Raw genomic sequence first — 18,181 nt, 5'->3', positions numbered from 1 at the left:
CATCATTCAAAACAGTTTCTTTCACTGAGCTCAAACTACATATTCTGAGGAGGACACACATCATATCTGTTTGCAAGATTTCTCCTCTCTCTGTGTCTCCCTGTCTCTGTCTCCCTGTCAGTATCTCTCTGTGTCTCCCTGTCTCTGTCTCCCTGTCAGTATCTCTCTGTCTCTGTCTGTCTCTCTCTGTCTCTGTCTCTCTCTCTCTCTCTCTCTCTCTCTCTCTCTCTCTCTCTCTCTCTCTCTCTCTCTCTCTCTCTCTCTCTCTCTCAACACACACATCTCTCATGGAAACAAACAGCACCACCAAGAGGCCACTTTTGGTCACCACTGATCCCAGTTTCTTTCTTTGATTTTTTTTTTCTCATGATTTGAAATTCTGAAATAAACAAGTCTTAACACTTGATATTTGAAAAAAGGCCTCATTATTTTTTAGGATTTCTTGTTTTAATTCACGTTGTGAAGACATAGACACAGTCTGTACAACGAAGCTGTGAGATGCGCCAGGTAATTTAAACCTAGAGATCTCTGTTCAGTAACCAAAGCAGCAGAGGCAGTGTTGCAACATAGCATAATGGTCTCTGGGTTTAGAAACTTCCATACATGTTCAATGCATTCATTATTCAACAAACATAAACCCTATTTCTTAACAATTTCCTTTCTGGAACACACACACACACACACACACACACACACACACACACACACGAGAAGAAAAACAAGCTTTGTGAGTGTTGTGGGAAATGCTGCAGAGCCATCTCTCCAGACACAGAAAAAGTTTCATATTTTATAAACAGCACAACATTAAAGCCAACTCTTCCCATGTACTTGTGAATGTTTCGTGTCACTTAGGAAATGTGAAACAATATAAAAATCATTTTTAAAGCTAAGATACAGAAATGAAATAATCAGGAACTAATGTTGTTGAACAATATCTTTAGACTGAGAGGGAGGCCATGATAACGATGATTTCTGGTGATATTTGAGGTAAAAATTTTAAAAAATACAGATTAGTGCAGATTAATGCTATCAAGTATCGCATACATTTGAAGATTTTCAGGACTTTGTTTTGCAAAGAGAGCATGAGGAGTCAATATTCTAAACCAGTCGTTCTGAAACACGAGTGGTTTTGGTTCCCCACTATCAACCACTTTCCAGGAACAACATCCTTGCCATCAAGAACACGCTCCTGACATCTAGTGGACAGAGAAGAGAAGTGCCACAACCCCCTGGCAGTGCACAAGTCTCCCCAACAAAGGATGCTCATTCCAAAATACCATAAACGCAAGGTACACAGGTGCGCCCTAGAATCAGAAGAAAATATTCTAGACCTTCCCTTTGTTTAGCTAACTGCGTCCCAAAGAGCTCTTTACAAACCAGGAGGAAAAATTTGCATGTCCACAAACACATATCTGCATTTGTGTGTATGCAGAAAAAAATAAGAAGAGAAAAATAGAAATTAAAAATATATATCCCAGAAATAAAACCACTTATAACATATCTAAAAGGGAAATGAAGGATATAGAAATCAAAGGTAAAGAAATTGAATTCTAAGTAGTCAATGACATAAAATAACACAGTAATGTAGTTTAGCACTGTAGTCCTTCCTCATATCAACATATTTAAAAAGTGATCCTAGCAATTCTCACTCCATGGCTGTTATCAGATACTACACGTGTGTTTTTTAAAAGCTCTTGGTAAGCTGATACATTTTGAGGTAAGTTTATTTTTAAGCTGGTATCTCTAAAAATCAGTTTTAAAAGATTTATTTTGTTTTTATTTATGTGTATGTGGGGGGGGGTGTAATGTATATGCACATGTGAGTATAACACTCAGAGAGCCCCGAGGAGGGTACCAGGTCCTCTGGAGGCAGAGTGACAGGCAGTCATGAGCCTTCATGTGGGGGCTGGGATCTGAGGTTGAGTCCTCTGGAAGAGCAGGAAGCATCCTTCACTGCTGAGCCATCTCTCCAGCCCCACATCTGAACTCTCTTTTCTTGTTTCCTATTTCCTCTGAAAGTTATCTACTCCTAATTCTTTATTACTGTCTCTGTGCTTGGTGAGCTAAGATTTCTCACTGGAGCTCAAGATACCCACCTGCCTGAAGATGTTCTCGTCTGTGTGACGTCTGGGAACGTCAAGTTCACAAGCCTTGGGAAACACCTTCTTCCCTTGCTGGTTCTCTGTCCATGAATGGTCTATTCACATGTAAGATTCCCAACTTATTCTCTGTCTCATACTTCCCCAGCTGTCTCCATTCTGACTTCAGACACTTGCCTTCAGCTCAGCCACTGGTGACCAGAACTTCTCATAACATATGGAAATCCTCTCTACCTATACCAAGGCTTTTGGCTTTACAATTTTAATTAACCATGTTGCATTAACTCTGTACATTTATTAATATACATTTTAATATTACCATAACAACCTCATTTGGTTAGTACATGCCTGATAAATCTTTCCCACCCATTTTCTTTTAAAATATTTACCTAATCTATTATCTTTTTTTACAACCATCTTTCCCAATCTCGTTTTCTTCTATGTTTCCTTTGGTCTTTTTTTTTTTCCTGATTGTCTGATAATCATTGCAATGTAACTATATAAAGCTTGGTCCTATCATATAATCGAGATTAGTAGTTTGCCAAAAGTCAGTCAGACTATCTTATTGTCTGCTTTTTTTTTTGCATGTGTGGAGGACAGAGGTCCACACTCTCTGTATTCCTCAGTCACACTCCACTTTATCATGAATATCTCTGTGTTTGTGTGTGCACACACATATGGGGTTGAACATGGACAGTGGATGACCAACTATGTGTAGGTTTTGTGTGGGTGCTACTTTTCGGTTCCTTTGGGAGAACAGCAATGAATATCATTTCCTGGGTTCAGGATGACCTTCAACATGTGATCCTCCTGTTTTAGCCTCTGGAGTGCTAGAGTTACAGGTGTTCAATACCACAGCAGGCATGAAGTGCTTGGAGGCCAGAGGTCAACATTGGGTGTTTGTCTAGATTGCTCTCTTCTGGTCTCCCATGACATCTGGGGCTCATCAATTTGGCTAGACTGGCCAGAGAGCAGCCTCCAGATCTCCTGACGCAATACGCACTCCTCAGCTGTGGGGTTATAGCTTTTATCGTGGTTGCTGGATTCTAACACGGGAATTCACATTTGGGTACAAACACTTTGCCCACAGGTGCATCTTCCCTCTATTCCCTTTTAGCTTTACAAAGGAAGGGAATGGAGACAAAGGTAAAGGCGGGCACCTCTCACTCACCCATTCTCAGCAGCACTCACGACATAGGGTTGTTTGGAGAAGTCTCTTGCTCTTGCCAAACATGTCACCGAAGCAGAATGACCAAAGAGAAGTTCTTTAGCAGAAATCTGAAAATGTTAAAAGTGAGGTTTTCAACAACTCTAAACTTCCAGGAATAACAACAACAACAACAACAACAACAATAATAATAATAATACATGATAGCACATTTGCATATTCTAATTAGGAAATTTTTTATGCTAAGATATTTTATGTGCACATGTTTCAAGTAAGCTGGATATATAGGGCATCGACACCCACAGATGAGGAAACCAGGAGATGAAGGGAAGTGCTGCCCTTAATTCTTTTGTTTTATAGGGGCTTCATCATGAAACTTAGATGATGAGGAGGCTACTTCCTCAACATCTCAGTTTTGAATACATATAATTCAGTGCCAGTGTTTCTTCTCATGCCCAGAAATCCCCGCCCCGTGACCTCCCCTGTGGGGGCAAGGATTTCGTGTGGCCTGTGATACTGAATGCCTGTAACTCCAGCACTTGGTAGGCTAAGGCAGGAGGATCACATGCTTGAGGTTATCCCCAACCCAGGAGTGACATTCATTGGTTCTCCCGGACAAATTGAAAAGTAGCATCCTCACAAAAACAAACACTTTTACTCAGGATTATTAACAAATGGGAATGCAACCAAGCCACCCCTTAGTAGAATATAAACTACAGAACTGTAGGCAAACAATGAGATATCAGCTGACTCTGAAAAGAGATGTGCAGCTAAGCTGAACAGACAGCTGTGTGTGTTGTTGCTTAGATGAAAGAAGCCACTTAGATGAAAGACCACTGCTGTATGACTCCAATTATGTGACATTTGAGTCAAGATAGAACCAGGGAAGTAAAACCATTAATGCTCATCAAGGGGTGGGAAAGCAGGGACTTCTGGAACAATGAAATGATTCTGTGTCATGTGACAAATTGCAAACAAATGTCAGTCCACATAAGCCCATAGAATGCCCATCCATAGGCACTATAGGATGAGTCAGTAATCATAAGGTTTCAGTCCATTGCTCTGCCCAGTATGCCACTTCAGTGTGACATGGTGTCATGGTTAGTATTAGTCATTAACGTGACACAAACCTAGAGTCACCTGGGAAGAGGGAATCTCATCCAAAGACTTGCCTCAATCAGGTTGACCTGAAGATTGAAGATTGAGGTAGTAGGGCCCAACCCACTGTGGGAGGTACTGTTCCTAGGCCCAACCCACTGAGGGAGGTACTGATCCTAGGCCCAACCCACTGTGGGAGGTACTGTTCCTAGGTCCAACCCACTATGGGAGGTGCTGTTCCTAGGCCCAACCCACTGTGGGAGGTACTGTTCCTAGGTCCAACCCACTGTGAGTGGTACGGTTCCTAGGTCCAACCCACTGTGGGTGGTACGGTTCCTAGGCAGGCGGGCCTGGGCTAGATGAGAAAGCAGGTAGCAAGCCATGGGAAGAAAGCTAGGAGTCAGTGTTCCTCCACAGCCTCTGATTGCGTTCCTGCCTCCAGTTCCTGCCTCAACTTTCCCCATTAATGAACAGTTATCTGGAAGTATAAGCTAAATATTCACGTTCCTTCCCTAAGTTGTCTTTGTCATGTTATTTATCATACCAACAGGATCCCACTGGGACACACAGTGATGGTGGCAGATCTTGTGTGAGGAAGGAGGAACCCTGTACCTTCTTGTCAGGTACCTTCAGTAGATGTGACCTTGTCATGATACTGAACTCTACTTTAGCTGCCAACTTTAAACTGCTTTTAAAAATAAAGCACTGAATTGGTTTTTTTTTTTATGACAAATATTATATTTGGGAAACTGTGACATGTTTGAATTTCTCATTATGTTTTAGTATTAAACATCATGACTTTAATATTTTGTTCTTTAGCTTTAGATTTCAATGAACACTTTTTTAAATTTCTATTGCAAACTGCCCTGAGGATGACTGCCTTCCTCAAAAATAATAGAACAAACTTTTCTACAGAAGAGAACCAACCACATGCTTATTTACAATGTTAATGTGTCACTTCCCTGTGAGCATTTTGAAAGTGTAGCCTTAAGTGCTTACTCTTTTATCATCTCATGTCTGAAATAAAAGGTATATTCATTTTTGTGAAAAAAGATTCTGAAAATCAAAATTATAGAGCAGAAAACACAGTGGTGAGATGGCTCAGCAGGTAAGCGTCCTCGTGAAGGATCTGAATTTGGTTCCCAGCACCTACAGGAGCTCAGACTCACTTGTAACTCAAGCTTCAGGGGATCGTGCATTCTCTAGTGGCCTCTATGGGCACCTGCACTCATGTGTGCATACTGAAGAAATATACACATACATATACACAATATACACATATTAAAATATTCCAAAATAAAAACAATCATTTTCTAAAGAAAAGGTATAATGCCTTACTAAAGGATGGATAAGCATAGTAGCCCATAAATAATTTAAAAACTGTCTTATAAATAATAAAATATCTATATTCCACATGAATCAACGCTCACTTCTTTGTCCAAACTATGTAATATGCACAAAGGCTGGTAACCAAACATATATATCTAATATAATGGTTTCCTTTATATCTACCACGATCATAATTATTTTTAAAAGATCTCTTGTCATACTAAAATTGGCATGCTAAAAAGTCTTCTAGTTTATTAATATTACTTAATAAATTCTAGCTTTACATTGTTTCTGAAAATTTTAGGTTACAACTCAGAAAACAACACATCCTTGTACCTAGACACTGTTCCGGGGAGTACAACCATGCGACTGTCAACACCTTCCAACCGATTAAAAGCCATATCAACTCCAGGTACACCACCAACACTCTATCCCCCGGAGAAAATCCACAGAAGAGCAAGTGTCAGAAGTGAACTGCATTGCCTTTCTGAGATGGTTTGCATGAGATGTTCTTCATCAGCTCATATGCTTGCATTTTTGATGCTCAGAGGATCTGTTTAGAAAGAATTAGGAGGTGTGGCCTTGGTAGGAGTGTGTTACTGAAGGGTGGGCTTTGAGTCTTGCTCTTTCTCTTTCTGCTTCCTGCCTGTGGGTCAGACAGATGTAAGCTCTTAGCTATTGCCACACTGCCATGCCTGCCTGCCTGCCTGCTGCTATGTCCCTGCCATGATGACCGTGGACTAACAAAGTAAGCCTTGCATGAAAATGTAAGTTCTGAGTAGTGCCACTCATGTGAGTACACAGTCGACAAAATCATAGAATCATAATATATCCTGTTTGTTCTACTCGATTTATTCTCATGGTGAACATCTAGAATAAAAGGCCTGTCCAACTCCAGCTCAGCTCATTCCAGATGATTCATAAAACCCTTTCCTGGTCATCTCCATGGCCAAACCTAACTCCTCTCCTAGCTCATCTCTCTTTCACCATAGTTCATTCCTGGATCCAGCATCAGGGCTCTCTCCACCTTCCTGCAGGTACAGGGTGGGTATTGCCTTAAATAAAATGAGCTGCTTCTCCCGCCTTGATGATCTCAGTTTCATTCCATAGCTGTAATGTTGATTTCTTCAATATTGGTATGACAGGCTTTGGGTTGGGAAATCCTTTGTTCTAGATAGTCATATGCCCTTCAAGACACCAATGGGAACTACTAAGTGCCAGTGGTATCTCCCTGATTCCGATTTTGACAACCAAGTGTCTGAAAATATCACCAAATGTCCTTTATGAGGTAAGCTACCCTCTTGTTAAGAACTTCTGCTCTAACCCCAAGAAGATAACTTGCTCCTAAAGAAACACCATGGGCTAACTATCATCTACTTAGGATCTTCACATGGTGGCTTCATTTGCCAAGTCCTGTCTCTCTTATACTGTAATTTCCTGAGCCACCAGCACAGGTGTCCTCCTTCAAGTATGAACTAAATCAAGCTAACTGTTAATACACGCTCGGATGCTCGGCAACCAAACACCAAATGGCCATCAGAAACCTACAGAAAGAGTAGGATAATAAGAATTCAAATTTCTTACACTTATAGCAAGCTATGGATTGCTAGGCAACACTTCAGCCGGAAAGTAATATAATAAAAAAGATTTTATAAATATTAGCAAGAGTTTTTAGGCCGTTTAGGAGACCGAGTTTAAATGATAAGAGAACACATATTTTTGTATTTGCATGACCACCATTTCTGAAGCATATCTGCTACAGTGCTATCCACCCCCTCCAAAAGTGTTCATAAACATTGAGCTGAACTCCTCTGCTCTGCAGCTCTCCACACTCCTCTAGTAGAAGTGTTCAGTGACAGGAGGCATTAATTAATTACACTATAAAATAGAATTACAATTAATTGTTAATTTAGGTTTAAAAGTGACAGACTTTAATGGCTCAAAATAGTTTTGATCTTTAAAAGGCTTCTTCATGAGGGCAGTACACTTTAAGTACATCATTAGTTTAATTGTTCAAATTGGGTCTAGAGACTGCTAGAGTTAAGCAAATATCTATTCCGATATGTTAAATGTTTATGACTTGGGACAGAAACAATTAATTACTAATCGATGGGTCCAATACTAGGTGAAGCCAGGTTCTGAAGTCAGAGGATGACAACAGTAAATTGAATGTAGAGGTTTTGATGTGGTCTGTAAAAAAAAAAAAGTCATCACAAAGCAGAGACTCCAAAGAGTAGCAAGAAGGTTAACCCATCAGAAATGTCCAGATAATTAAGATATTACTCATTTCGTTAATAGTGGCTTTCAGGTGTGCCTTTTGTTTATATTAATGGGCCATTATTCTTTAGAACTATACTTAAGCTCTACAGCTCACTTACTCGCACATATATTTCAGAATAGAAAACAGTAAAACTTGGTGCAGCCTAAATGATGATAATATTTAGCTGGCAGCTGAGATTATTAACACTATTCATAATTTTCATTTGATCCATAACGAACACCTTTCCCAGTGTCTTGCAAGGCTTCTACCATGACTGTAGGTCTCAGAAGCCGAGTGGGCACCTTTAATACGTGTGACTTTACACACCTTCAGTTCAGGCGAGAGGCTCCAGAAGCAGAGTTGACCCTCTTGACTTCCAGTCACTATGGTTCGCTGGTCATCTGTGATCATGATAGCCGTGATGCTGTGGGGAGGAGCTTTTCTTCCCCAGAGGGCCACAGCCTGCAGAGCACTCCTCATGCTGGATGAATCTCAGATACAGAGGAACTAATAAAAAAAAAAAATGCACAAGGTTATCTTCCTTAAAATCGGGGAAACTTACATCCATAATTCCAGCAATGCAAAGCTGAGCAAGGAGTTTTGTCACAAGTTCAAGGTTGGCTTCAGCTGCATAGTGAGATCCAGATCAACTGCAGTTGTGAACCTGTGATGGAAGTCACTGTGGCCATTTCTTGCAAAGCCAGATACATGTTTGCTCCATGACTCAGCCCTTCCACTCTATATCTTACTCAACAGGAGAAAAAAGTGTGTTTATAGGAAGATTACTACATGTACAGCCTTATTCACAATAGCTAAACGCTGGAAACAAGCCAAATGCCAATGAATAGGTGACCAGACAAAGAAGCAGAGACACATCTACACAATAGGACACTATTCCTCAACCAACCGAATGGCTCATTGACCCTCGCTAAGCGAATCCCAAAACAATTATTTGAAACTATCAGGCATCTAAAAAGAACAATGCTGTATGATCCTCTGGGTAAGATACTAGAAGTTCATATTAATACATAGTAACTAAAAGCAGAGATCAGGGCAGTGAAGCCTTGCAAACAGGAAGAAGCAACAGGAAAGAGTGAGAACCCATGGGGAAACATGAGAGTTTTTTTTTCTAATTTAAGATTTATCTTATTTGTAATTAAATGTATGCAGGCAAATCTGTGCACATGAGTACAGCTTCTCTGGGGCCAGAGCAGGGTGCTGAATTCCTCCGAGCAAAATGGGGAGTTGCAAACTGAACTCTGATCCTCTCTCTGCAAGAGCAGTGTGGCATCTTTAATGGAAGAGTAATCTCTGTAGTCCCCACATGTTGATAGCTTTGAGGGTGGTGAACACGTCCATTGTCCGAACTCTGGTGGAGGGTTTATGAGTATGCACATCTAAGAAAACTTACACTTTAATGTATATATTTACTACATATTCATTAAAGTATTTTTGTGTGTCCATTATATTTCATTAAAGTTGCATTTTGTTTGTTTCCTTGGGGGGGGGAGGTTCTGGAAAATACTGTAACAAACCAAGTCTGAACAGAATTTTTAAGGAATAATATCAACAATCATAAAAAAGTTCATAATAGAAAGTTATAACACAGCCAAGAAAATAATAAACCATGAGCAATTAGGGTGCCTGGGGACTAAAAATAAGTGACTGATCTAAAATTCACCGTAGAAAGAACAAATAAACTGTTAGAAATTATTAAATTGACAAAGGCTTTAAAACCTAAAAAAAAAAACAAAACCAAATAGATGTAGCCAAGCCTTGTAACACAAATGTACAATCCAACAGCTTGAGAACCTGAGGCAGGAGGACACTAGTTAAAGCCAAGCCCAGCCTGGACTACTTAATTCTTATTTATTCTCCCTCCTCCTCCTCCTCCTCCCCCCTTCCTCTTCTTCCCTCCCCCTACCTCTTCCTCTCCCCCCTCCCTCCCCTCCCCCTCCCTCTTCCCCCCTCCCTCCTCCCTCCTCTCCTCCCCCCTCTCTCCCTCTCTCTCTGCCCCCCCCCCTCTCCCTTCCCCTCTTCCCCTTCCCCTATCCCCTCCTCTCCTTTCCTAGCTCCCCCTCTCTCCCCCCCCCCCTCTTTTCCCTCTTCCTCCCCAACCATTTCAGGAATTTAAAGTTTGGGGATCCAGCTCACTAGTAAAGAGCTTTCCTCGCATTCATGGGTGCAGTAAGGACAAACAACTGAAGGGTTGCCCAGATGAACTTGACTGTGTTATGTCATGAGGATTGTCTTGATTGCTGATTGGTTGGTGCGTGAGGGTTCAGCCTGCTGTGGGCAGTAATACCTCCTCTGGACAGATGCTTCTGAGTTGTATATGAAATTAGACTGAGCAAGCCTTGTGGGTCAAGTCAGCAGGAGCAAGCCATGGGGAGCAGAGTAGCCAACTGATTTTCATGGCTCTTGTCTCTGCTCCAGTTGGAGTTCTTGCTCTGGCTTCTCTCAGTGATGAGTTCTGAGACAGACAAACCCTTGCTTTCCTTGCTTTTGGTCATGGTCTCTATCATAGCAGCAGAAAGAAAAGCAGGACAGCATAGAAATAAAGATGAGTGTTGACTGACGTGATAGAGGGAAACAAAAAAGCGAGGTAATAAACGAGGAAGGAGATTCCTGATAACTCGCTCTGACAGAAAGGATACTGATGAAATCTTTAGGCAGGAATTATGACAGCATATGGAAAGAAACAAACATGTGTTACATCAAAAAGAAATAAGTATTGATCAAATAGAAAAGAAAAGCTCAAGAGGAAAGAAACAGCATAGGAAAGAGAAAATGCTAAATTAAATTTAAATTCACATTTAAACGTGCCAGAAATTACAGTAAAAGCACATGGAAGAAAATAGCTGTGAAAAGGCAGAGATTCGTTTTTATAAATGTTTTTACTTTTTGTGTAATAGTGCTTTGTCTACATAAGTGTCTATGCACCATGTGTGTGTCTGGTGCCTGGGGAGACTAGAAGATGGCACTGGATCCCCTAGGATCAGAGTTACCCATGGTAGTGAAACACCATGTGGGTGCTGGGAATGGAACTGGGTCCTCTGCAGTCAGTGCTCTTGACCACTGAACCGAGGCTATCTCAGAACATAGCCTACCTTCAAAAGCTTCCTAAGACATTAACATGCCAAGGCTGGAAATGAAAGATGAGTGAGGACTACCAGATAAAACTGGTATAACATTGAAAATATGGGTTTTAAATAATGCCACTGTTAGAGATGGGGACATCCCACTATTCAACTATTAAGTACACCATTTAGTAGAAATGGGTAATACTCTACAGGAAACAATATTTGCCCCAAATTTAATATTTTTAAGTTGCATTTCCTCTAATACTCTCAACACAGAGAACACAATGTATTTATTTCATCTATAAATATTTGTAATAGAAACAATGTATCTTAAATGGTCCTTGACCAACCACAGAAACATAATAACAATTAGATATTATTGAGGTTCAATAACAATGAAGACTTGTATAATGAGTCTGACAAATTTAGGCTTCCCTACTAGATGCATTTAAAAGGAAAAATAATAGAAAACATGAGTTAAATAGCAAAAGTAAAATTTTATGTATAAGAAAAGCTAAACAGGCACAAAGATTCAGAAGAAATCAATATAGAGTAAATATATTACTCTATATTTACAATATATTATAAAAATAATAATAATCTATGAATCATATGTAGTTATTTGAAAAAAAGTTATACCAAATGATTTTGGGGAAAGAAAAAATTAAATCAGATAGCAGATACAGCTAAAGTTAATTGTTTAGGTTAAATAATCAATAACCTTACATAAAAATCATAGAGAGCGCAGTAAAATTATTTTCAAAGAAGATATTAAATTCTGGACTGGATGAGTTTAATATGGGTACATGAATCACCTGCATTCATTGATAGAAGAATTGACTGTCTGGACTACGCATCATATAGCAGTCTCAGAGTACCGGAAAAATCAGTGAAGTGAGGCTGTCATGTTACAAGACTAAGTAATGCACAATACACGCTGATGTGGGAAAACATATAGGGTCAGCATACATAATTTACACTTTAAAATGCATTTTATTTTTAATCGTGTGTGTGTGTGTGTGTGTGTGTGTGTGTGTGTGTGTGTGTGTGTGTGGTGTGCGTCCCGTGTGGGTATGTGCACATGTGTACAGTGTCTGTAGAGTCCAGAAGAGAGGGCATCAATCTCCTGCAGCTGAGTATAGAAGCCTGTGACATGGGTGCCGGGAACCAAACTCTGATTCTCTACAAGAATATTACCTACTCAACTGCTGAGTGTCTCCAGCCCCTATATAAATTGTCTTAAATAAAATGGCAGCCCATTTTACAGTTCATGGGTTGAAGGAACTGCACTTGAGACAAAAGTAATGGAAAACTGGGGACCCATTGGGACTTCCAATTATTTTCAGTCAAATTTTTAAGTGACTCCATAAAGTTGAAATTTTACTGTCAATATGTAAGAGGTCCCATATACATCTCAGGATGTCACTTGAGGCACCTTATATATCTCAGAAAATCACTGATCAAGGAAAACCTTTAAGCACTGCGGTCCAGGGTCTTGGGTATGTGAGGCAATGGCTTTATCCACTTAGTTCTAATAAACCAAACTTTATTGTTTGGGTACCAAACATCTTGAGTGCATCCCACAACAATTTGATTTTAGACAGTCTGTATAAACTAGAAAGACGTTTGCCTATTCTATTTCAAATAATTAAGTCAAGACAAGTTTAAAACCTTTGGAATTGAGGTTTACAAACCACCATTTCACACCTCTTAGTTTATAATGATTATATCTCTAATTTGAATGCCTAGTAATATTTGGGGATGTTTGAAACTAATATGGACTCATATTTCTCCTTTAATGAATTCTAAATCTGAGCTACTTAAGTACAGTTTGAAACACATACTTCTTTTGTAGAACAACAACAACAACAAAAAAAAAACCCATAAAATAAAACAAAACAACACAGGAATTTTAAAAGAGGTACAGCCTCAGACAGGATATTACAGACTTTAAAAAGGGTAAATAAAAGTTCCCTCTTTCCAATCTTTATTCACAGTAACATGTATACCCTAGAGCTTGACATTATGCAATATAACTTACATAAATAATGTAATCATTATCATATGACATGATCGGTATAGATACTGAACAAGCATGTAAACAACCAAATACACCACAAAAATTCATAGTCTTAAGGGACTGCAAATGAACTTCTCTAAATGTTTGACTGTAACTGACTCAGATACCACAGCTTATCTTTCTCAGGGAGGTCTCCAGAATGGTCATAGCTGGTGGACAGAATATTCCTGGAAATGAATAACCCCAAAGTTACGGGGTTTGCATACACACACACACACACACACACACACACACACACACACACACACACACTGACACCACTGTTTTCCCAAAGAGGCTTTACCATGCAGCAACTGTGCTGAGCACTGGAGAGCATGTGTTAGCCTCAGAAAGGGCCTAATGCTATCAATCTTTCTTTGAGAGTTAGCTCCAATCTTCAATAGTCATGCTTCATACCCAGACGGGTGCGTGTGGATAGACATATGATTGTGTTGTTTCTCAATGGCAAAAACTTTAAAGGGAAACTGTTTTAGTCCAGGCACTAAAGAGAAGACTCAGTGGATAATAACTCTTGTTGCTTTTTAGAGGATCCATACTTCATAATTCTAAGCACCTACCCCGTAGCTCACCACCATCCTTAATCCAGTTCTATGGGGTATGATGCCATATTCTGACCTCAGCAGGCACCAGGTATACACATATAATGCACAGATACATGTAAGAAAACAATCATGCATATGAAATAAAATAAATAAAATCTAAGAATATTTTATATTCAATAGTTAAATGGCCTATTAAAATGGTGGATTTGATACAATTTAATTAGGTCTAAAAATACAATATATATGACATTAAAAACATCATTCAATTTTACTTCTAAAATTACACAGTTAAATATGCATGTCAGCTACATGTCAAACAAGAGCAGAATGTCGCTTTTGATACAATGTTCAGATGTCCCACTTTCTGTGCTTAATAAAGTCAAACCTGTTCACTTCTACATTTTCAGCATTTTGTTCTTGAATAAGAGAAGATTGCGAGACCTTCGCTTGCAAATGGTTTTGAACCATTTAAGTCCTGAATTGTGACTAGTTTTACTTTCTATGAAAAATGCTGTAATGAGGATACTGATGGTCATCCAGGAGATTGGACCTCATTCCCTGCCACTAACAGATAACAGAACCTCAAGGAAAGCCAGAAGGCCAAGCCACAGGGAAGGGGAAATAAAGAAACAAACAAACAAACAAACAAACAAATAAATAAGATAAAATCGGCTCCATCCCATCAGGTTGAAAGGGGCATGAGGCTAGGAGTCCCTGGGTCCTCCCTTTACCCCTTTACCCATATGGCTGCTATTTGGACATCTGTCCCACATCTTCCTGAATTTTCTCCTGTCATCTACTGGGACTGAGAAACCAGCCATTCGGGGAGTGGGTTTTCACTTTCTTTGTCTACCATGTCTACCGCTGCTTCAGCCCTGTGCAAGGAGATCATCGTGACTCTGGGTATTTCGAGCATTTCTTTTCAACACCCTTAAAGAGTAGGGCAGCGTGGCGTCCAGGATCAGCATATCAGATGACTCCTGCAGATGGAGGCGTGTCTACCTTTGCAGCCAGATCACAGAACTGTTCCGCGGGTCCCAGAGATAGGGCTCTACTCTGGTATAACTGAAGAGCAGCCTCCCGGCAGTGTGCCCAGCCTATATCACTCAGGAAAGGTGGAGACAAGGTTGGGGAAGAAGTCAAAACTCTCTAACCTGTGCATTCAAAGGATGGAAAGCACTAACTAGCGTAAACCATGACCCAGTGCAGTAATAATGTGAAAACGTAGAGCATTCAAGCAGAGTGGGAAGATGTAGCTGTCCCTAAGAATCCAGCCTTCTGGTCACAGTTATGCTGGCAGCTGCTGGCAGCTGCAGGAACTCTCAGCATGGACTCAGATTCACTCTAAGTAAAACCTAACAGTGCTCTGCCTGTTCTAACAATGGGTGCCTCCTGGGCACTTTGCAAAGCTGGTCTCCGCCATCAAGCAGGAAACACCTGGGAAACTGTGAGTCGTCGGCCTGTCCTCGCCCTAGCACCCTGCCTGACATTCCCTATAGATTTCTCATATTTTTAGTTGTGAGCCTACTCTTTAACAGCTGAGCCATCTCTCCAGCCCAGCGAAATATTTCTGAAGTATTGATATTCAATCTAGACAGTGGGGAAGAGACTTTAAGAGGTAGTAGTTGAGAGCTAGAAACATGGCTTAGTGGTTCTGAGCACGTGCCCTTTTCAGAGGACCCAATTTTGGTTCCTCCGATCCAAGTAGGTCAGCTCACAACCACCTGTACTGTCAGCTCCAGGGGATCTGACTCTCTGCTCCAGCTTCTGTGTACCAGCACACATGTGTGAACACACGCGTGAGCTCAAACACACACACACACACACACACACACACACACACGTACCCACACACACTTACACACACACACATACATAGGCACATGTGCTCACATACTCATGTACACACATGTACACATATGTGTACACACAGAAAAATAAGAGATAAATTTATGGAGGTAAACTCTCATCAAACTAATGAAGAAGAACAGTAAAAGTAATAGTTTCTCTTGGTCTGGGAGGGTACGCCATCAGAGGAAAATGATTACTCTCAGCCTACATTTCGCCAAAAAGAACAGACATATCAGGTGTGTACCTAGGACATCGTCACCTCTATCATTTTCAATGAAAACATGTTTTCTTAAGAAAGAAAAGAAGCAAGAAGACAGAATTAGTGACATTCTTCTAGGCCTCTTCCTCTTCTGTCTCAGGGGTAAGGTAACTAACCTTGAAGCCTTGTTTTTCTCACTCATAAAATTGGAAAATTTTACCTTTGAAAATTGACACTGGGTTAATCATTTCTATATAGAATATCATTGTCGGCCTCACTTATAGTTTGTTCTCAGTATGTCTACTGAATGAATGACAAAGGCAAGGAATCACTATGATTTTCTCTGTGGCTGGAGAATGTATCATGGCTGACTAACAATAGTTTTGCCAGTAGTAGAGTCCCTGTGCTTACTTTTGGCACGGCTACTTATTTCTAAGACACATTGTGGGTATATCTAGGACCTTTGGCTATGACAACATCTAATTCATTATCACTAATTTTAATTTCTAAGATGGTGTGCTAATCAACTACTGGGGGAGAAAATTACGCCTGCAATGTTTAATAAATAAAAGCACAAGCTAGCTAGTTGAAAGTGAATTTCAGATAAATAACTTTTTTCATAAAAGTGTTGTTTTCTAGTCTTTTCTTTTTGCTGTGATAAAACATCCTAACCAAAAGCAACTTATGGAAGAAGAGAATTGATTTCACTTATAATACCAGTTTACAGTTGATCATTGAGGGGAAGTCAAGGCCACAGTCAAGAACAAAGAGAAGCAAATACACCCATACTGTCTGCTGCCTGCTTACTCTTGCCTACATTTCTCCTATCCATATAGCTCAGGATGCCTGCCTAGAGAGTGATGCCACCCACAGTGGATCTGCCCCCTTCTTTATCAATTAATGATCCAGACAGTCCCCTTCATACACGCCCATAGAACAACCTGGTCTAGAAAGTTTCTCAGCTGAAGCTTCTTCTCAGGCAATTGTAAGTTGTGGCAAGTTGACTCTTAAAATCAACCACTAATTTGACTTATTCAAAACCCTGAAAGTGCTAACACTAAAAAATGATTACTACTCTTTATGGGAAATGTGCTTATAAAGTATTTACTAGTTGCTTAAAGACGAAATATAACTTGTTGCCTAAGTCTCTGAGGGCTTCTGATAATCCTGAGCTGAAGACAACGGTGTTGGAGATAACAAGCACCTCTTCCATTTCAAATGAAAATAACAAACTTCTGGAAATTTAGTCACTTAGCCAAGGTAACCCAGGTAAAGAGCATTTGAGCCAGAACCAAAACTAAGTCTCCTAGAAAACTCTACAGAATGCACAGGACCCAGACTTTCTTATCAGAAAGTCTTACTAACCGACTAAGGAAAAATTTTCATATTGAAAGAAAGGAAAAACAGATAGGGAGGAGGAGAGGGGAGGGGAGGGGGAGGGAGGGAGGAGGGGGGGGGGAGGGAGGAGGGGAGGGGAGGGAGGAGGGGAGGGAGAGGGAGGAGGGGAGGGGGGGAAGGAAGGAAGGAAGGAAGGAAGGAAGGAAGGAAGGAAGGAAGGAAGGAAGAAGGAAGGAAGACAGGCCAAGCAAGCAACAAGACCCTTTATTTAGCACAACTTTCATACAGCATCTACTGCTCTTAAAGTTGGACTCTCTTCCAATTCAGTGTCAGACAGTCCTAAGGAATGACATGAGGAATGACATTACAGCTCCGCTTCATTGACTGTTATCATTTTCCCTCACAATTTGTTCTTACCTTTCTGACCTGAGACCAGCATAGGGATTAGCATGACGAACACCTAGGTCTGCTATTGGTGTCTACTGGACCCTGGGGTTGCTAACTTAATCATAAATAGCTTTGTTTGGGGGACACACCCAGACTCACAGACAGACCAGTCTAGACCCTTTGGCTGAGGACAGACAAGAAAAGAATTACCAAAGGACGTCCTGTGGCACAAGGTATGAATTTTCATAATAGCCTCCTGAGCAAAGGAAAACAACCTGTGAGGGAAGAATGCATCAGTGATGATGTGAGCTGGAGTCTCAGGTCTGAGCAGTGTGGCTTCTGGGGGTGCCTCTGCTAAGTGAAGGAGAACAACACTGGGTCTCTCTAAACCCCACAGTCATGGATCACTTCAAGAGTCTTTTTTTAAGTTATCAAAAGAGATAACTTGGTCAGCTTTAAGCCAGAAAAGAGTTTTCTTTATAGGTTTGAGTTTAGGTGGAGATTAAGGGAATTGCAGTGTTAAAATTCATTGAATTGCACTCTTTAAATGGGTTTGGTTCACAAGAATCATGAAAGTGGATATAAAGCTAATATTTCTTTTCTAGTTTCAATTGTCACCCCACCCCTTTGTGATGGATATGTGAATAAAACAATAATTATTAGTGAAAGTATAGAACTCTATGAATCCAGTGAGGCTATTTTATCTGTACAGAGTTTGGAACTGGTCAAGTGTTTGAGTGGCTCTCT

The 18,181-nt window shown here is 40.3% G+C and overlaps 1 protein-coding gene across 1 annotated transcript in view; it reads right to left on the bottom strand.

Annotated features, from left to right (window-relative positions):
• Wdr72 (WD repeat domain 72) overlaps positions 1-8,434 on the bottom strand; it is a 179,033-nt gene extending 170,599 nt beyond the window's left edge. Inside the window, exons 1-2 of the mRNA XM_032911486.1 lie at positions 8,282-8,434; positions 3,271-3,377 (exon numbers count right to left, since the gene is read on the bottom strand). Coding sequence (XP_032767377.1) covers positions 3,271-3,377; positions 8,282-8,434 — 260 coding nt within the window. The remainder of the gene's footprint in view (positions 1-3,270; positions 3,378-8,281) is intronic.
• Positions 8,435-18,181: the final 9,747 nt, after the last annotated feature.

Source organism: Rattus rattus, chromosome 8, assembly GCF_011064425.1.
Source record: "Rattus rattus isolate New Zealand chromosome 8, Rrattus_CSIRO_v1, whole genome shotgun sequence".
Taxonomy (NCBI): Eukaryota; Metazoa; Chordata; class Mammalia; order Rodentia; family Muridae; genus Rattus; species Rattus rattus.
The sequence above is the reverse complement of the archived record's forward strand: the minus strand, read 5'-3'. Positions and strand labels throughout refer to the sequence as shown.